Source organism: Colletotrichum karsti, assembly GCF_011947395.1.
Source record: "Colletotrichum karsti strain CkLH20 chromosome Unknown Scaffold25, whole genome shotgun sequence".
Classification (NCBI taxonomy): Eukaryota; Fungi; Ascomycota; class Sordariomycetes; order Glomerellales; family Glomerellaceae; genus Colletotrichum; species Colletotrichum karsti.
The window spans coordinates 299,103-313,227 of record NW_024065925.1 but is presented as its reverse complement, the minus strand read 5'-3'; the positions used below and the strand labels follow the sequence as shown (position 1 = coordinate 313,227).

The window sequence follows — 14,125 nt, the reverse complement described above, 5'->3', positions numbered from 1 at the left end:
CCGGTCAGTCACGCGTTTGTATGTTCAATATATGTCAACTTTTCATTTGGATCAGTGATCTGAGCCGATTTGAGATACTAGTACCGTGCTCTACTACGTCAACCGAGGAATTGAGAACACGAACTTCGTAGTGGTCTGGTTTAAGGAAGACTTTAGGGATGAAGTACCTAAGACAGGCTAGAGGTGCCTGCCGGCCAGATCTGCCCCGCGTTCTTCCAAAAAATTCCAAGTGACGAAAAACTACCCCACCATCCACCACCAAAAAAAGTGCCAGCCGCTCGTCTCGCTCCCGTCACCCGTCCACGTCCTCGCCAGAAATCACCCATCCATAAACCTTTCCGAACGCACAGCAATGGCACGCACGAAGCGCACCGCCCAAGCGGCGGCTGAGGAGACCATGACGCCCCCCGACAACCTCGAGAAGAACCAGGCCATCGTACGCGTCATCAAGGCCGAGGGCAACAACCTCTACAACTGCGAGCTCCCCAACAAGAAGGACATGGTCCTCGAGCTGGCCCAGCGCTTCCGCAACACCATCTGGATCAAGCGGGGCGGATATGTGCTGGCGGAGAGGTACGACGAGCCCGACGGCCGCGTCATGGGCGAGATCATCAACGTCGTCCGCGACGAGAAGGCCTGGCGCAAGCAGCCTTACTGGTGCGTCCCTCATCATAAAGCAAAATTTCCCCGTTCGACATGCTGACAATAGTAGGCCGAAGGAATTCGCCAAGACCAGATACGAAGACGAGGAAGACGAAAGCGACTCCAACGTCGGCAAGATGCCGCCATCCGACTCTGAAGACGATTATTGATTTTGCGAACGAACCCTGACGACTAATGACATTCCCTCCCATCACCGCTTCTTCTTCTCCTCCGACTCGTCCACCGGCTTCCCCTCGTCCGCTGCCGCAAACCACGCCGCCGCAACGGTAACCGCCATCACGCCCACCACAACCTGCGAGCTCGCGTCCGTGCTGGGGAACACGTTCCAGGCCCACTCCTGCGCCGCCCAGAGCAGGTAGACCACGACGACGGGAAGGCCGCTGCGCCAGAGGAGGTACGGCGTCGACCAGGCTAGATAGGCGTAGAACTGGTAATGCAGAGACCTGGCGAAGAGCAGGCCCATGACGTTGGCCGAGAGGATTGTCGTGAGAACGTACCGCGGCGTCACCCGGCTCGCCACCTGCGCCTCCTCGAGTCCCGCGAATGGGGATTTCCCCCTGAGCATGGCCGGGACGAGCGACGACAGCGGGCGCTGCGCGGGGTTGAGCCAGCGGGCGGTGATGAAGGCCAGGAGCGTAGCTGCATGTAGACCCAAGAGCGCAATAGCAAAAGGCTTGCTGAGAAACGTTTCCTCGCCCACGAAGCGCCAGTTGACCGTCCACTTGAAGAAGAACTGCCGCGAGAGCTCGAATGCGCGGCCGAAGTACCCCGCGGCGTTGTTCGCGAAGAAGGGGACGCCGATGACGATCTGTAGCTGTGCCATGAGCCACGCGGCGCGCAGGCTGCCCTCGAAACCGCGACCGAGGAAGAGTATGACGCCCACGGCGGGCAGGACGAGGAGCAGTGACATCTTGATCCCCAGTCCCCAGCTGTAGAGTATCGCGCCCGGCGTCCAGAGGCGTTTCTGGAAGAAGAAGATGGCAACCCAGAGGAATAGGGTCGCGAAGCAATCGTTGAAGCATCGGAGGACGAAGACGCTGTGAAGGCGCTTGGAGAGAATCAGGAGGGGGAATATGTAAGGCGGGACCTGTGATGGAGTTCATTAGCTTCGCTTGGTGTTGAGGGCGAATGGATCGTCTACCTTTGCCTGCCAGTAGCAAGCCATTACAACCGCAAGAGTAGCCAGGTAGAGGATAGCAAACAATTGCTGCGCCAGAAGAATATTCTTTCCTTCGTCGGTAAGGTAGTAAAGTCCAGTGTAGGTGTAGACGTGGGCGGCCGGGTAGACGAGAGGACCGGTGCCGCCCTTGATCTTGGTGTAGTCGCGTTCGCCCGAGACGAATTGAGCCACCTGCTCCATATATGCCACCCAGTCGATCTCTGTGTCTGCGAGCCATGTCAGCGCCCGCCTAGGGTCTTGGGGTCATTCGTGGAGGGCGAGGCTAACATGGGACCTTCCAGATGATCAGCCCGCAGAGGACCGCGTCCAATGCCAGGAGCAGAGGAGGGATTGCCTTGGAGAGCGCATGGCGGCCATTTGCGATATCCAGGACCAGTCGCGTCGCTTGTATGTGAATTGGGGGCGTTTGGTCGGCCATTGTGCAGCTTCGCAAGCTGTGGTAGTGGTAGTTGTGAAGCTTGGTGATGGACAGGGGAGCTTCTGAAAGCTGTCGCGATCTACGCTACACTGTGCGGGTAGCTTGGGTACTCCAATTCGTACTGTCTTTCGAAGGAGGGATGTCACTTTTGCATTCAGTAGTCTGTCATTGTCCAATAATTATTATCTTCGATATATTTTTCGATTCGAAAATTGAAACCATTACAATTTACTCGGACGGTCCCAAGAAAACAGCTTTGGCTCATTTGTCAGGGCCTCCCCCTTCTCCCTTCTAATTTGGTTCACCAGCTCAACAACGCCCTCTGAGCAACCGTACGATCCCTGGTATCCCCATCCGGCGTGGCCATAGTTGTGGACAATAGGCGTGCCGTCTTCAAAGGTCTTCTTGTCAATCTCAATCCTGACGCCATTCTCGCGGTACGGCCTCAACCCAACGCCGTGGCGGACAATACTCAACGCCTCAATGCCCTTACCGCCCGTCAAGCTCGGGTTCAGATCGACAGCCCGCTTCATGATCCTGATCGCAATGTTCGGATCCGGGTTCGCGTCCCAGTTGTCCTTGTCATACGTGCCTCCCAAAATCGTCCCGCCGCCGTTGGCGCGGGTCATCATGTAGCACACCTCCGTCGGCCCGTCGTCCGTGCCGGAGATGGTGACCATCTTCTCGGCCACGTTGCGGACGATGACGACCTGCCCGCGCGCGGGACGCACCGTCTTGTCCTCGACGCCGCCCAGCTTGCACGCCAGCAGGCCCGAGGAGTTGACGATGATGTCGGCCGGGTTGCCGGTGTGGTGCAGGTTCTTGAGCTCGCGGATGTGCTCGATGACGCCGCGCTTGAAGACGACGCCGTTCTTGCGACACTGTCCGACCAGCCAGGGGAGGTAGAGCGCCGTGTTCATGCAGACTGAGGTGAATTCGCAGCCCGAGTGGGCGTTGGACGGAAGCTCGTCCTGGCGAAGGTCGCGGAAATCGGGCATCATTTCGCGGTACCACGGGTCGACGGCATAGAGGGCGTCGTAGGGGTTGCCGCCTGCTTCGATGTCCTTCTTGCGGCGGTAGACAATGGACTCTGGTATGTGTCAGTTTGGCGCTGGTAAGTCTTCCGAACTTGGTGGAACGCACTTTGGAAGTGAATGCCGGCTTCAGGAACCTCGGCGGCTAGGCGCTTCATCTCGGGCCATGTTCTTCTTTCCCATTTACTGTCGGAAGCAGGTGCCATACTGAGGCGAATTAGCAACTTTGCCGTGACTCAAGATCGGCACTGGGAGTGGCCGCTCACGGCAAGACGTTGGCGCCGGCCCACGGAGAGGTGTACTCGATGTCATAGTCGCCGGGCATATGCTTCGCGATGAGGGTGATGGAGTTGGCTTTGCTCTTAGACAAGAGCAGGGCGGTAGTGAGGCCCGAAACGCCGGCGCTGGAAGTGATTAGTGAGTGATCGAACGACAGCATTTTGAGACTTACCCAAGCACAACAATGTGGTTTGTCATATTGTCTATTTCCAGGCAGGCCTTGATATTCTCAATACGGCGGTATCGAAAGTGGTTACAGTACGCTTTCTGAACAAGAAATTCGCCGTAATGTTGAACTAGGTTCTGGAAACCTTAGTAGGGTCTGACCGCTTGGAATTAGATGAGATGAGCCAGCCTCTTTAATACACCGAAAAAAGCCAACTGATACGAGCGGACACCGAGTTCATCTACGCCTTTGCGTGATTTGCTGCAGGCTCAATCGCGCCATGTTTATCGGGGTCCCTCACGTACGACGGCTCGACGCTGGGGCGTCCCTTCCCGCGGGCAATGACCCCCGCGGTACCGGGGCGAAAACCGGCGCGGGGCCCAACGGCCACTGGGACTTGACTGACCCCGGCGACTGCGGAAACCGGCCGCGCGAGCCGATAAAGGCCGTTGGTGTTGGCGTTTGTCTATTGATTATCGGCGCCCTGCGGTGACATGTTGCAGCGTGATCAGGTTGCGGTCGATCTTGTTAAGAAAAGGCGTGCGCGAGCGCGACGCGAAGCGGTCAATTGTGGTTATTGGATGGTCAGATGCATACCGCCAATCAATCCCCCGGCCTTCAATATCCTATTCACGAGTGAGTAGTGAATAATTATATTATGCTACGCACAGCTCCTGGACGTCTGGCTTTTTCCTGTCCTATTTTGAAGCATCTCAATGCTCGAATGCAGGCTTCTTACAGTAGCTATGCCATGGCGCGTCGAAAACGAACCTCTTGGCACTGGTGAGTCCAGACGTCGACTTTAGCTTTGCGTCTTTGCACGGATTTTGGGGGTCTTTGGGTTGGTCGGTAAACTTGGCTTTCTTTTCCATGAACAGCCGTCGTAATCGTCGGACCCAGTAGTATCTGCACACAACGCGATGCACAGCATCCCGAGGTCGAAGCGCTACGCGCCACGGCATTGGGTAACATGCGCGAGCGACAAGCCATGATTTTGCAACTGTGACACTTGAAAGATGGAGGCACCAAGAAGCGTAGAAAAAAAAAGGTAATTGTGGTGTGGTATCTAGTGTCCGGACGTACTCACCGCCTTAGGGCGGTGACGTCTCTCTTTTCATCTTTCCCATTTCCATCTCTTGTGTCCAAAGTTTACTCCTTGGAAGCCTCGACCTCGGCCTTGGGAGCGGCCTCGACCGGGCTAGGAGGGGGAAACTCTTCAGCGAGCGCGGTGATGGCCTGGGTGAGGGCAGGAGGGTTGGCGCCGACGATCTCCTGGGCCTTCTCGCCGTTCTTGAAGATGATGAAAGTAGGCATGGCGCGAATGCCAAGGTCCTGGCTGAGGTCGGGAACCTCGTCGACGTCGATCTTGACGAAGTAAAGACCGCCGTTCTTATCGACGTTGGAGAGGCTAAGCACAACAGCCTGTCAGTCCAATGCCTTCGAGGTCAGTTGGGAGTTGAAACGTACTTGGCCAAGACGGGAGCAATAGCCTTGCAGGGACCGCACCAAGTGGCGAAGGCATCAAGGATAACGGCCTTGTTATCCTTGAGGGCCTTCTCGAACTCGTCCTTGCTGTGGAGGGGGAGACGTTAGCAAGAGTATACGCAGTTGAAGAACCGTAGCGACATGGTGGTAACTTACCTGCTGACGTTGTGGACAACCATGTTGGGCAAGGATGCGTGAAAAGATCTATAGGTTGAAGGAAGTGAGGGTTTCGCGATGCGTTGAACTGGACGGAAGAGTCTGAAAGACATGTGGGATGGAAGAGGGGCACTCGGCGGTGACGCGGGAGGAAATCGGACTAAATACTAGGGAGGGACACTGATGGAGGGGAAGGAGCACAAAATTGTCAGAATAGCGCTCGAAAAGGTCAATGTGGATGTCAGTAAAGTAGCTGCCCGCAGTGAAGAATCGGCAAGTGACATGGGCACTGCCAGCAAATTCCGGGCGAAATTCCCTCTTGATTTGTCAGGACGTCAGGGTGTCGATGACGCGAGAGGGACCTGACGCCATGGAAAGGTAACACTGCATGAAGAGATACTTATGTTCTGCACGTAATCTCTATGTAGCGCCTTGTACCTCCAGCCCAACAGCTCAGTTTAGTATTCCAGCTTCCATCCAGGTGGCTGTCACGGCCCCACTGTTTCTTAACGGCTCTCGGCGATGCGTCGCGGAGCTCGGTCCTGCTCTGATTTCACATCTTCAAATGCCGATTGACCTCATTCTCTCAGTCATCTCTCCTGATAAATCAGCATGTCTGCTTAATCTTCTTCTACTCGCCTCCTGCCCTCCTTCTCAAAGAAATTCGGGCGGTATTCGTCAGCAATTCCATCACGCGCGATGATTCCAAATAACTGGCCGGCTATCTACATCTACCCTGTCGCCCTGTAGGGCTGCCAACATCCCTCATATCCAATCATCACTGGAGCTTCAACCAACACACGGTGCGAGTCCAGGAGTAGCACTTCATTCCACCTGTTCCATGGGATCAAGTTCCTTACCTCGCCGACGTTAAGGTCGCGATTACGTCTTGGTATCCAAACCTAGCAGCTATGTCCAGCGGAGAGGCCGCTGCACTGGCAAAACCCAGCACTCTCTCGACCACAGCCCACTGGGCAGCAAATTCCTCCCCGACTACCTCCGATGTGGCTTCAACGTGACCATTGTTATTTCCATTTTCGAGAATCCAACGCACAGTTTTGGCGTTGCCAGACACCACTGCCGTGCGCAAGAGTAAACCCCAGGGAAGTTTTGGTAGCTGCCCCAGCCGTCTCTTCTCTTCGCAGATATTCTTCACAATATCCAAGTTGCCCCATAGGCACGCTAAGGCGAGATACTCGTGCTCGCCAGACACGTCCGAGATATCTTGTAGAATGCTCCTATGCTTCAACAGGAATAAAGCCAGACGCTCGTCCGCTGCTATGCTGAAGCACACGGCTTGGTGGAATTTCGCAGCCGGCACTCGTGCCCTCTTGGCTGATAACAGGATGAGGAATTGCTCGTTCGTTGCCTGGTCTTGGCCTATGACAGGTTTGATGGCAAAACCGCTCGTCAGTCTTCGTCTCTCGGACAGCAAGACGCGTTCGACTGTCTTGAGCAAGTACCCTCTCAGCCCGTCGCCCAAGTGCATGTCGAAGAATGCCGAGGTGACCTGGCTCAAAACTTCTGGGGGATAATCCAATACGGAAAATAACCATGTGATGCTTTCCAAGTCACCGAAGACTGCCCTCGAAAGCAGAGCCTCGCCATCGACATCCCGAGCACCATCTTGGACAAGTGCTTCTATGTTGTCCTTGGTACATCCGAATGTCACGGCTTTGGCCAAGCCTGCCGACAAGTTGGTGCCCTCAGGCTCCGGTACACCAGCTCCCAACAGGATCCTTCTGGTCGATGCTCTGCCTCTCTCGCTTGCGGCCTTGAGCGCACTTTGGAGGCTACGAAGTCGTTCCTCTTCAGTTCTCTTATCTTCGGCTGTAAGAAGCATCTGCAGGGAGGCCGTCTTTCCTTCCTCTGCGGCTAGATAGATAGCCTCGCCTAGGCCACCAGCGCCCTTGGCCAGCAAATATGCCAGTTTTCCCTCGCTGTATATGGCCGACTCAAGAACGGTCGCTTCTTCTTTCTCGCTCTGGAGTGATCGATACCGTTTTCCAAGGTCGACGCCAGTTTTAACCAAAAGTCGAGTAATCTCCATACTGCCGGTGGCCACCAGAGCTATCCCTGATTGTAGACAGGAAGGGTTAAAGGTGTGCAGCAACCATCTAACGACACTAACACGCCCCTGCAGTGTGGCGACTACCAAACAGTCCAAGTCTGTGTGGTTACGTGACGTTAACAAACCAGGTTGGGAGTCTGTTAGACCCCTCATCACGACGTAATAACCTCGCCACGCTGCAAAATGCAACGGGTATAGACCCAAACTGTCATCGGGCGAAGTTTGCTCTATAGGATTGCCCGCTCCATAGAAGTATTCTTTGCCTGCCCAAAAATACCACCAGTTATGAAAACCTTGCCAGGTTGGCCTGCAAAGAGTTGCGATCTGTTGTCTTGTGACTGTATCACTGTTGAAACTGTCCTCTTGCTTTTGAGCGTGGTATGGCCAGTTTCGAGCTGCATACGCATAAAATTCTGATGTAGACGATGGAAAAGACTGGAGTAGTGTTGAATTCGACGCTTCTGCCTTATCTTTACTCGGAGCAAGATCTCTGATCGGCCAGTCTTCCAGAAGCAGGAAGCTAACTGTCGCTTGGGAAAGGGCTGAATGGCACCTTGAAGCTTCCAGAGATTGTTTCCACAACGATGGATCTGTTCCTACAGTTCGTTGCAAGAAGTCTCGCGCGGTCTGATGAACCAAGTGTACGGTCGAGTTCATAACTCTCACGAAGAAGCCGCCCAGCTGCTTCACTGTGTACTCTATATTCGGTTCGATGTCTCTCAATAACTCCTGGACTGTTCGATGCTTCGGACTGATGCTCATCGCCATGTTGACCTCCACAAGCGTGAGTGGGCGAGACGCGGCGAGTACTACCTGCAGGAGTCTCGTAGATGCAGTGCGGTCTTTGACATCAGACAAGGCATTTTCGTAAAGCTGGTTCAAGTCGACTGGTGTCACATCCAACGCGCTCTTTACGGCGCTCATCTTTCGGGATGGGAGACGAGATATGGACTCAAGCACCAAGGAAGCCCACAGAAACGTTCGATCAGCACCTTGCGCTAACGTTGTCTCCAGCATAGCGCAAGCTTCTGGTGAGAGAGTGCCTTCGACCTTCAGCCTTTCGACCTTGGCCTTGACCATAGTTTCGATATCCTTGGACAAAGAAGACGACTCGTTTTCGCCGCGAAGACGGACGCAGCTGAGGGAGCGGAATCGTGTTTCGATACTCGGCCACGGACGGCTAGTTACGATGATCTTCAGGCGCCCGAGCAACTTTCGGCTGCCAGTCATCTGGGGGAAGGCCTTGACTAGGAGATCTATGAGGCGGTTCCTCGAATCCTCACTGCACTCGTCCAGCGCGTCGATGACACAGATGATTTGCTTCGAAGGCATCGAATCTGACGCGAGACACAAGACCTCCCATAGAGCCTCGATATTCTGCGCAAAGTTGGCTGCGTCGTTTGATGAAAAGTCGTCCATGGCGAACTTTATGGCTTTGGCGTATGCCTTGAATACTTGTTGAAGGATGCCACACAAGGCCTGATGGGAGTGTTGACGACTGACTTCGCCGGCCTTGAAGAAGAAGTGACAGACGATGGCGTCGGAGGATTGCCGCGATAGGACATCGACGAGAAAGCTGGACAGCACGGTCTTTCCACAGCCTGGGTTGGCCGTCACCCAAAGAAGAGCCGAGGACGTGTCTTTCAGCCAGGACATGAATGCCTTATGACTCAAGAACCATTGGCAAGTTCCTTGGACTGGCCTCTCGATGCTGAGTCTCTGGCTCTCGTAGGGGCCACCAGCGCCGGATAAAAGTTTGAGACATTCTGCGGAGTCAGTTGTCAGTCAATACTCTCCTATTTTTGACTCCAGACTAACCTCTCTCGCTGTTCGACAGCTTATGAACAGTTGTGTACTGCTTAGTCTGAATCTCCACCATTTCTCTCGAACAAGATGCAACTTCACGAGCCGTACCCGTATCTCGCAAGTATGTATCGGTCCTCATGGCCACATTGCCAATCATTTTGCTATTGCCCAAGTCAACTGCCCCAATCCCAGGGGCGCTAAAACGGAATAGTCGATGCTCGTCCACCAGCTGTTTGTGGGTGCGTTGGAATCTCACCCACGATCCCTCGGTTGCTGTTGCAAGCTTGGTCATGGTTCTGACCAGCTTGATGGCGTTGGTGCCTACTGGTGCACTGGGCTTGGTTCCCGTCCCTATACTGACGAGGAAGACGTCACGTCCGGGCCACAGGTCTGCGGCCTCGTGGTGGACTTCGAAGATCGGGTTGTTGCTCTTGAAGGCACCGTCGACATACCCTTCGTTCTGGCGACGGTATTCCTTGAAGTAAGTGCTGGCGGCGGACGTGGCGCGCAGAGCCTCCCACATCTCGAATTGGGAAGAGTGGGTGTCTGGTTGTTGGTTGTTGACATAGGAACGTAAGAGAAGTAGTTCTTCGTCGTCCGCGCGTACTGTAGTGACGAAGCTGGTTATGGTGTCAGAGATGGTCCAGTCGACTGTCAGATGACCTACACCTTGCATGGGGACCCTCGTAAGGGATCTTGAAGCATAGCATTCCGTGAGCCTGTCCTCTCCTTTATGATTTGTTGGACCAGTTCTTCCATCTTGGCCGAGTCGTACCGCTCGTTGGCGGAAATCAGGTCGAGACTGCGGTTGAAGACGTTGCATCTCCAGCGCTTGGGCTTGAAGATTGTGTTTGCGAGCTTCATGTATGTGTCATGACACTCTTCGACAGACATTTTCAAGCATCCCAACATAAGAGCAATGATACTGCCATGGACGTCAGTAATCATCATGGAAGCCTGGCGCTGCTACTGACCCGCCAGTGCTGGTACCTCCTATCAGATCGAAGACCTGCCATGGTTGGAGATGGTCTTTGGGTTTCCGGTCGATATTGATCTGTCGCATCACCTCTCTGAGAATGAGAATCGAGGAAATGCCCCTGATTCCGCCTCCATCTGCCCGGTGATTCGATTAGCCAAAATGCTGGTGTGATAAGATAGGTTTGGTTACCGAGGGACAAGAGACGGACTGGACGATGCTCATCCATATCCTCAATAAGAATTAAATGAATGAAAATTACAAATGGCTACACAGACTTTGATCTGTCGCACAGCAGAATGAGATGTGTAACAGAACACGAAGAGGGAATGGCCCGCGCGGGTGGCGCCGACACTATACACCCTTCTCCAGGAGTTCTCTAAGGCCCATGGCGCAGCATCCCGGCTAGAATCCCGCCGACTAGGTCAGGTTTTCGACCAGAAGAGCGGCCAATTACGAGATAATGCTATGGACCAGCCCCGGAGGCGCTCGACCCAACCAACGCCTCGCATGACCGCGACCAATATCTCGGCCCAGGTTGACCTGACAGGCGAATCGCAAGACTGCTAGCAATGAGATTCTGGATGTCTCGTTCTATCGGAGAGAGGCACATGTGTCCATTTTCTGTTCGATATGTGGGGTACGGCATGGCAGGGCGTCAATGAGTCGCTGCGGTTAAGCGCCGAGCTTGACTGGGCGCTTAATTCTGGTGTTATTTCAAGCTCTGCCATTGCGCAGATTGACATGCAGGAGTTCCCCATTTCACTTCCGGATATAACATCAACGGAGCGATCAAGGATTTGATGGAATGCTTCTAATGTTGGCCGAATAAGGTATTCCGAAAGTTCGGGAGGGACGAGCGGGAGCGACCGGAGCGGACCGATCTCGCTACGGCCCCACATCGGCCACCGGCTCCCTGAGGAGGTAGCCGGCGCTGACCCGAGCCGGTCTATCCGTGTTTTACATCCCTCTCATTTTAAAATTTGGCGTTCATGGGCATCTCTTTACCAAAACTTAGAAGAATTTTCATTCGATGGCAGCGAACTGCGTTGAAGAGCTCCCTAATCGTCAACCCAATCGACCATTTTCACCTTTCAGGTCCATCCAACATGCGTGCACCGAAGCCACCAGTAGATTGAATACTGCGCAGGTGGGGGAGACCGCTCTCCACAATCCAAGTGTAAAAAGTCCATGAGATACCACGTGTAGAGGGCCTTCTTGCCTTGCATCGGCACTTCTTTCAAAGCTAGGGTGGTAATAACGGGAGATCGATGTACCCCTCATTTAGATAGGTGCGAACTAATCACACCCATCCCCAGGAAAGCCAACACCTCCGCGCCATAATAACACCAGGCTGGAACCAAATACCTCGACGACGACGATATCAACAACATCAACAATGCTGCCGACCCCAGCCGCACTAACCACAGCAACGACACTGACGGCGCCGACAGCACTGACGATGATGCCGATGCCGATAGTACGTGCAAGGCGTCGATATGCCCTGGGGTGGATGTGGTTTAGTCCGCCACTTTGGATATGATGGCTGTGTTAGACCCCAGTAAACTGCGTAAGCAGAGCTGAGCAGCCAACATGGAGTCGCCCACTTCCATGGTGCATCTTTCGTGGAACATAATTAGGCCAAGGCTAAATACCTCATGTGCCGCCCGCTAGCGCCTCCATCTCCCCAGAGAAGTTTTCTCAATCCTCTGAATTTGTTCCGCTGCCGTGGACGAGCGCACAGACTACACGCTGCGATGGCATCGCAACAGCTCAATCGACCTGCGGACTTTACGTATTCTCCACTCAACGAGAGTCGAAATGAGATTCGTGTTCTCAACTTACAGACACTTGAGCTGCCACCACTAGCTAATCTACGTGACGAGCCTCCCGAATGGCATGGCCTTGTTCACTGCACGTTACAACACGTTTCGCTAGATGCCCACCTCTCAGATTACCGTCTTTTTGAATCCAACTCTCGAATCAAGCCACTTTCTAGACGCAACAGCGACGAGGGGTGGCGACGCTTTTCCAACGAGCGATATCGGTCGCTCAGCCCGACGAGGGCCAGTTCACCGGCCGAGCGCGCCCGATCGCATCACCGATATCATCGTTTCGCATGGGGCGACTATGGAGCCCTCAGTTATGCTTGGGGTGACCAGTCTGTCAAGGTTCCGATTATCATGGACGGGCAGGTCGTTTTGGTAGGACAGAATCTCGAAGCAGCACTCAGGGCCTTATCATCAGATCCAGATTATGTTGAAGGGCTGAAGATTTGGGTGGATGCCATTTGCATCAATCAAAAAGACCATGTTGAGCGCAACCGCCAGGTCAAGCGCATGCGCATGATATACGGGAAAGCGCTGATAGTCTCCATCTGGCTGGGAAAGGTGCCAGATGATGCGATCAACGACATGGCGGTCCTGCACAAGTGCATCGTGAAGTGTCAGAGCGAGACTGCAGCCTCCAAGGTTTTGGAAGACGTCATGGCGGATCCTGAGAAAAGAGAAATCATCAGGAACACAATCGACATCGTCGTTGGAGCCCAATATTGGACTCGGGTATGGGTGATCCAGGAAAAGTGCCTTGGACCAGTCAACCCCTCAATATTGTTCGGAACATTTCGTATGGGATTGGTTCCACTCAAAAACTTCCTGCAGCGGGCGACCAACATCCGCGGCGCCGTGAGGGCACGTGAGAAAGTATGGAGGGTTCTGAAGCTGGTCGAGTTGGTTGAGGCCAATCAAGAGCGTGTTCGTCGCGGTCGTGCGCAGACAGCGGAAGAACGAAGGAAGGATCAAGACGATTTGGGCTTGCTCCTAATGGTTGGCCGACTCGCTGGCTCACTGGACCTTCGAGATCGACTGTATGGGTTGATGGGAATGATCCCCGAGTATGTGACAACTCATGTGGAGCCTGACTACACGAAGGATGTTGCGGAAGTATTCTGCGATTTCGCCCGAGCTCTCGTTACTGGGTTCGAGTCATTCGATATCATTCTTACGGGGACGTCGAACTCCAACCTCGATCTCCCTTCTTGGGTGCCTGACTTGACTTCTGAATGGGACCCCTATCTTTGGGGAACTGATTGCGATGCAAGCTGGGGACAGGAAGCTGACTTCAGACTTGACAGTGGGGGAAAGATTCTGGTTGTCAAAGGATTTCAAGTTGATGTTGTTGACGGAACCGCACCTCATCTTGGATGGGCGAGCGGAGGACTTTCAGTCCTGCAGGACGCGGTCCAGCCAACTCATTCAAGACTACCGGAAAGTCCGAAGGAAGCAATCACGAAGACTCTTCACAGAGCCGCTATATATGACTGCACTTCTGGTACCACGATTCTCGACATCCCATGGCTCAATAGCCTGGATTCGAATGACCCGGACGTTGTGGCTCTGAAGGAGCGAGGTTGGGGCCCTGTTCTTAACCACGCGAACCTCAACGACTTCAATCAGTTCCGGAAACAAATCGATACGCATTGGAAGCCTTGGGAGAGGGATTTCAAATCGTTCTTCCCTCAGACTGAGGACGTCGGCCAATGCAAATCTCCAAAGTCTTTTATCGAATCTTTGGATAAGCACGTCGGAGTCGTATACCCGGTCTTCACTACCGAGGCAGGTCTGTTCGGAACGGCGACGTTAAAGTCTTTGCAGAAAGGAGACTCGATATTCGTGATCTTAGGTTGTTCTGCGCCAATCATCATGCGAAAGAAGGATAGTGGATGGCAGGTGGTCGGGCAGTGCTTTGTAGAAGGCCTCATGCGTGGCGAAGCAAAGTCATGGCTGGAAAATGGTAGCAAAGCGCTTGACGAGATTCGGATTATTTAGCACACTGATCGACGTTTGAGCCGCTATAATGAGAGGAACTATGTACTGTTCCTGTCACCTCAAA

The 14,125-nt window shown here is 53.9% G+C and overlaps 5 protein-coding genes across 5 annotated transcripts; 2 read left to right on the top strand and 3 right to left on the bottom strand.

Moving 5' to 3' along the window:
• Positions 1-352: 352 nt before the first annotated feature.
• On the top strand, positions 353-812 carry CkaCkLH20_07802 (eukaryotic translation initiation factor eif1a-like protein; the record flags this gene model as incomplete). Its single annotated transcript, XM_038890518.1, has 2 exons — positions 353-657; positions 713-812. 2 exons carry the CDS (start codon positions 353-355, stop codon positions 810-812), a joined length of 405 nt encoding a protein of 134 aa, XP_038744126.1.
• A 41-nt stretch (positions 813-853) lies between these two features.
• On the bottom strand, positions 854-2,261 carry CkaCkLH20_07801 (uncharacterized protein; the record flags this gene model as incomplete). Its single annotated transcript, XM_038890517.1, has 3 exons — positions 854-1,750; positions 1,805-2,049; positions 2,111-2,261. The coding sequence occupies 3 exons, from the start codon at positions 2,259-2,261 to the stop codon at positions 854-856; spliced, it is 1,293 nt and encodes a 430-aa protein (XP_038744125.1).
• Positions 2,262-2,482: 221 nt separating this feature from the next.
• Positions 2,483-3,787, bottom strand: CkaCkLH20_07800 (d-amino-acid oxidase; the record flags this gene model as incomplete). Its single annotated transcript, XM_038890516.1, has 4 exons — positions 2,483-3,351; positions 3,405-3,502; positions 3,562-3,699; positions 3,747-3,787. The coding sequence occupies 4 exons, from the start codon at positions 3,785-3,787 to the stop codon at positions 2,483-2,485; spliced, it is 1,146 nt and encodes a 381-aa protein (XP_038744124.1).
• Positions 3,788-4,889: 1,102 nt separating this feature from the next.
• On the bottom strand, positions 4,890-10,321 carry CkaCkLH20_07799 (ankyrin repeat protein; the record flags this gene model as incomplete). Its single annotated transcript, XM_038890515.1, has 8 exons — positions 4,890-5,148; positions 5,208-5,312; positions 6,251-7,365; positions 8,053-9,218; positions 9,271-9,455; positions 9,519-9,878; positions 9,941-10,183; positions 10,233-10,321. The coding sequence occupies 8 exons, from the start codon at positions 10,319-10,321 to the stop codon at positions 4,890-4,892; spliced, it is 3,522 nt and encodes a 1,173-aa protein (XP_038744123.1).
• A 1,670-nt stretch (positions 10,322-11,991) lies between these two features.
• CkaCkLH20_07798 (heterokaryon incompatibility protein) lies at positions 11,992-14,061 on the top strand (the record flags this gene model as incomplete). Its single annotated transcript, XM_038890514.1, has 1 exon — positions 11,992-14,061. One exon carries the CDS (start codon positions 11,992-11,994, stop codon positions 14,059-14,061), a length of 2,070 nt encoding a protein of 689 aa, XP_038744122.1.
• Between the last annotated feature and the right edge of the window lie 64 nt (positions 14,062-14,125).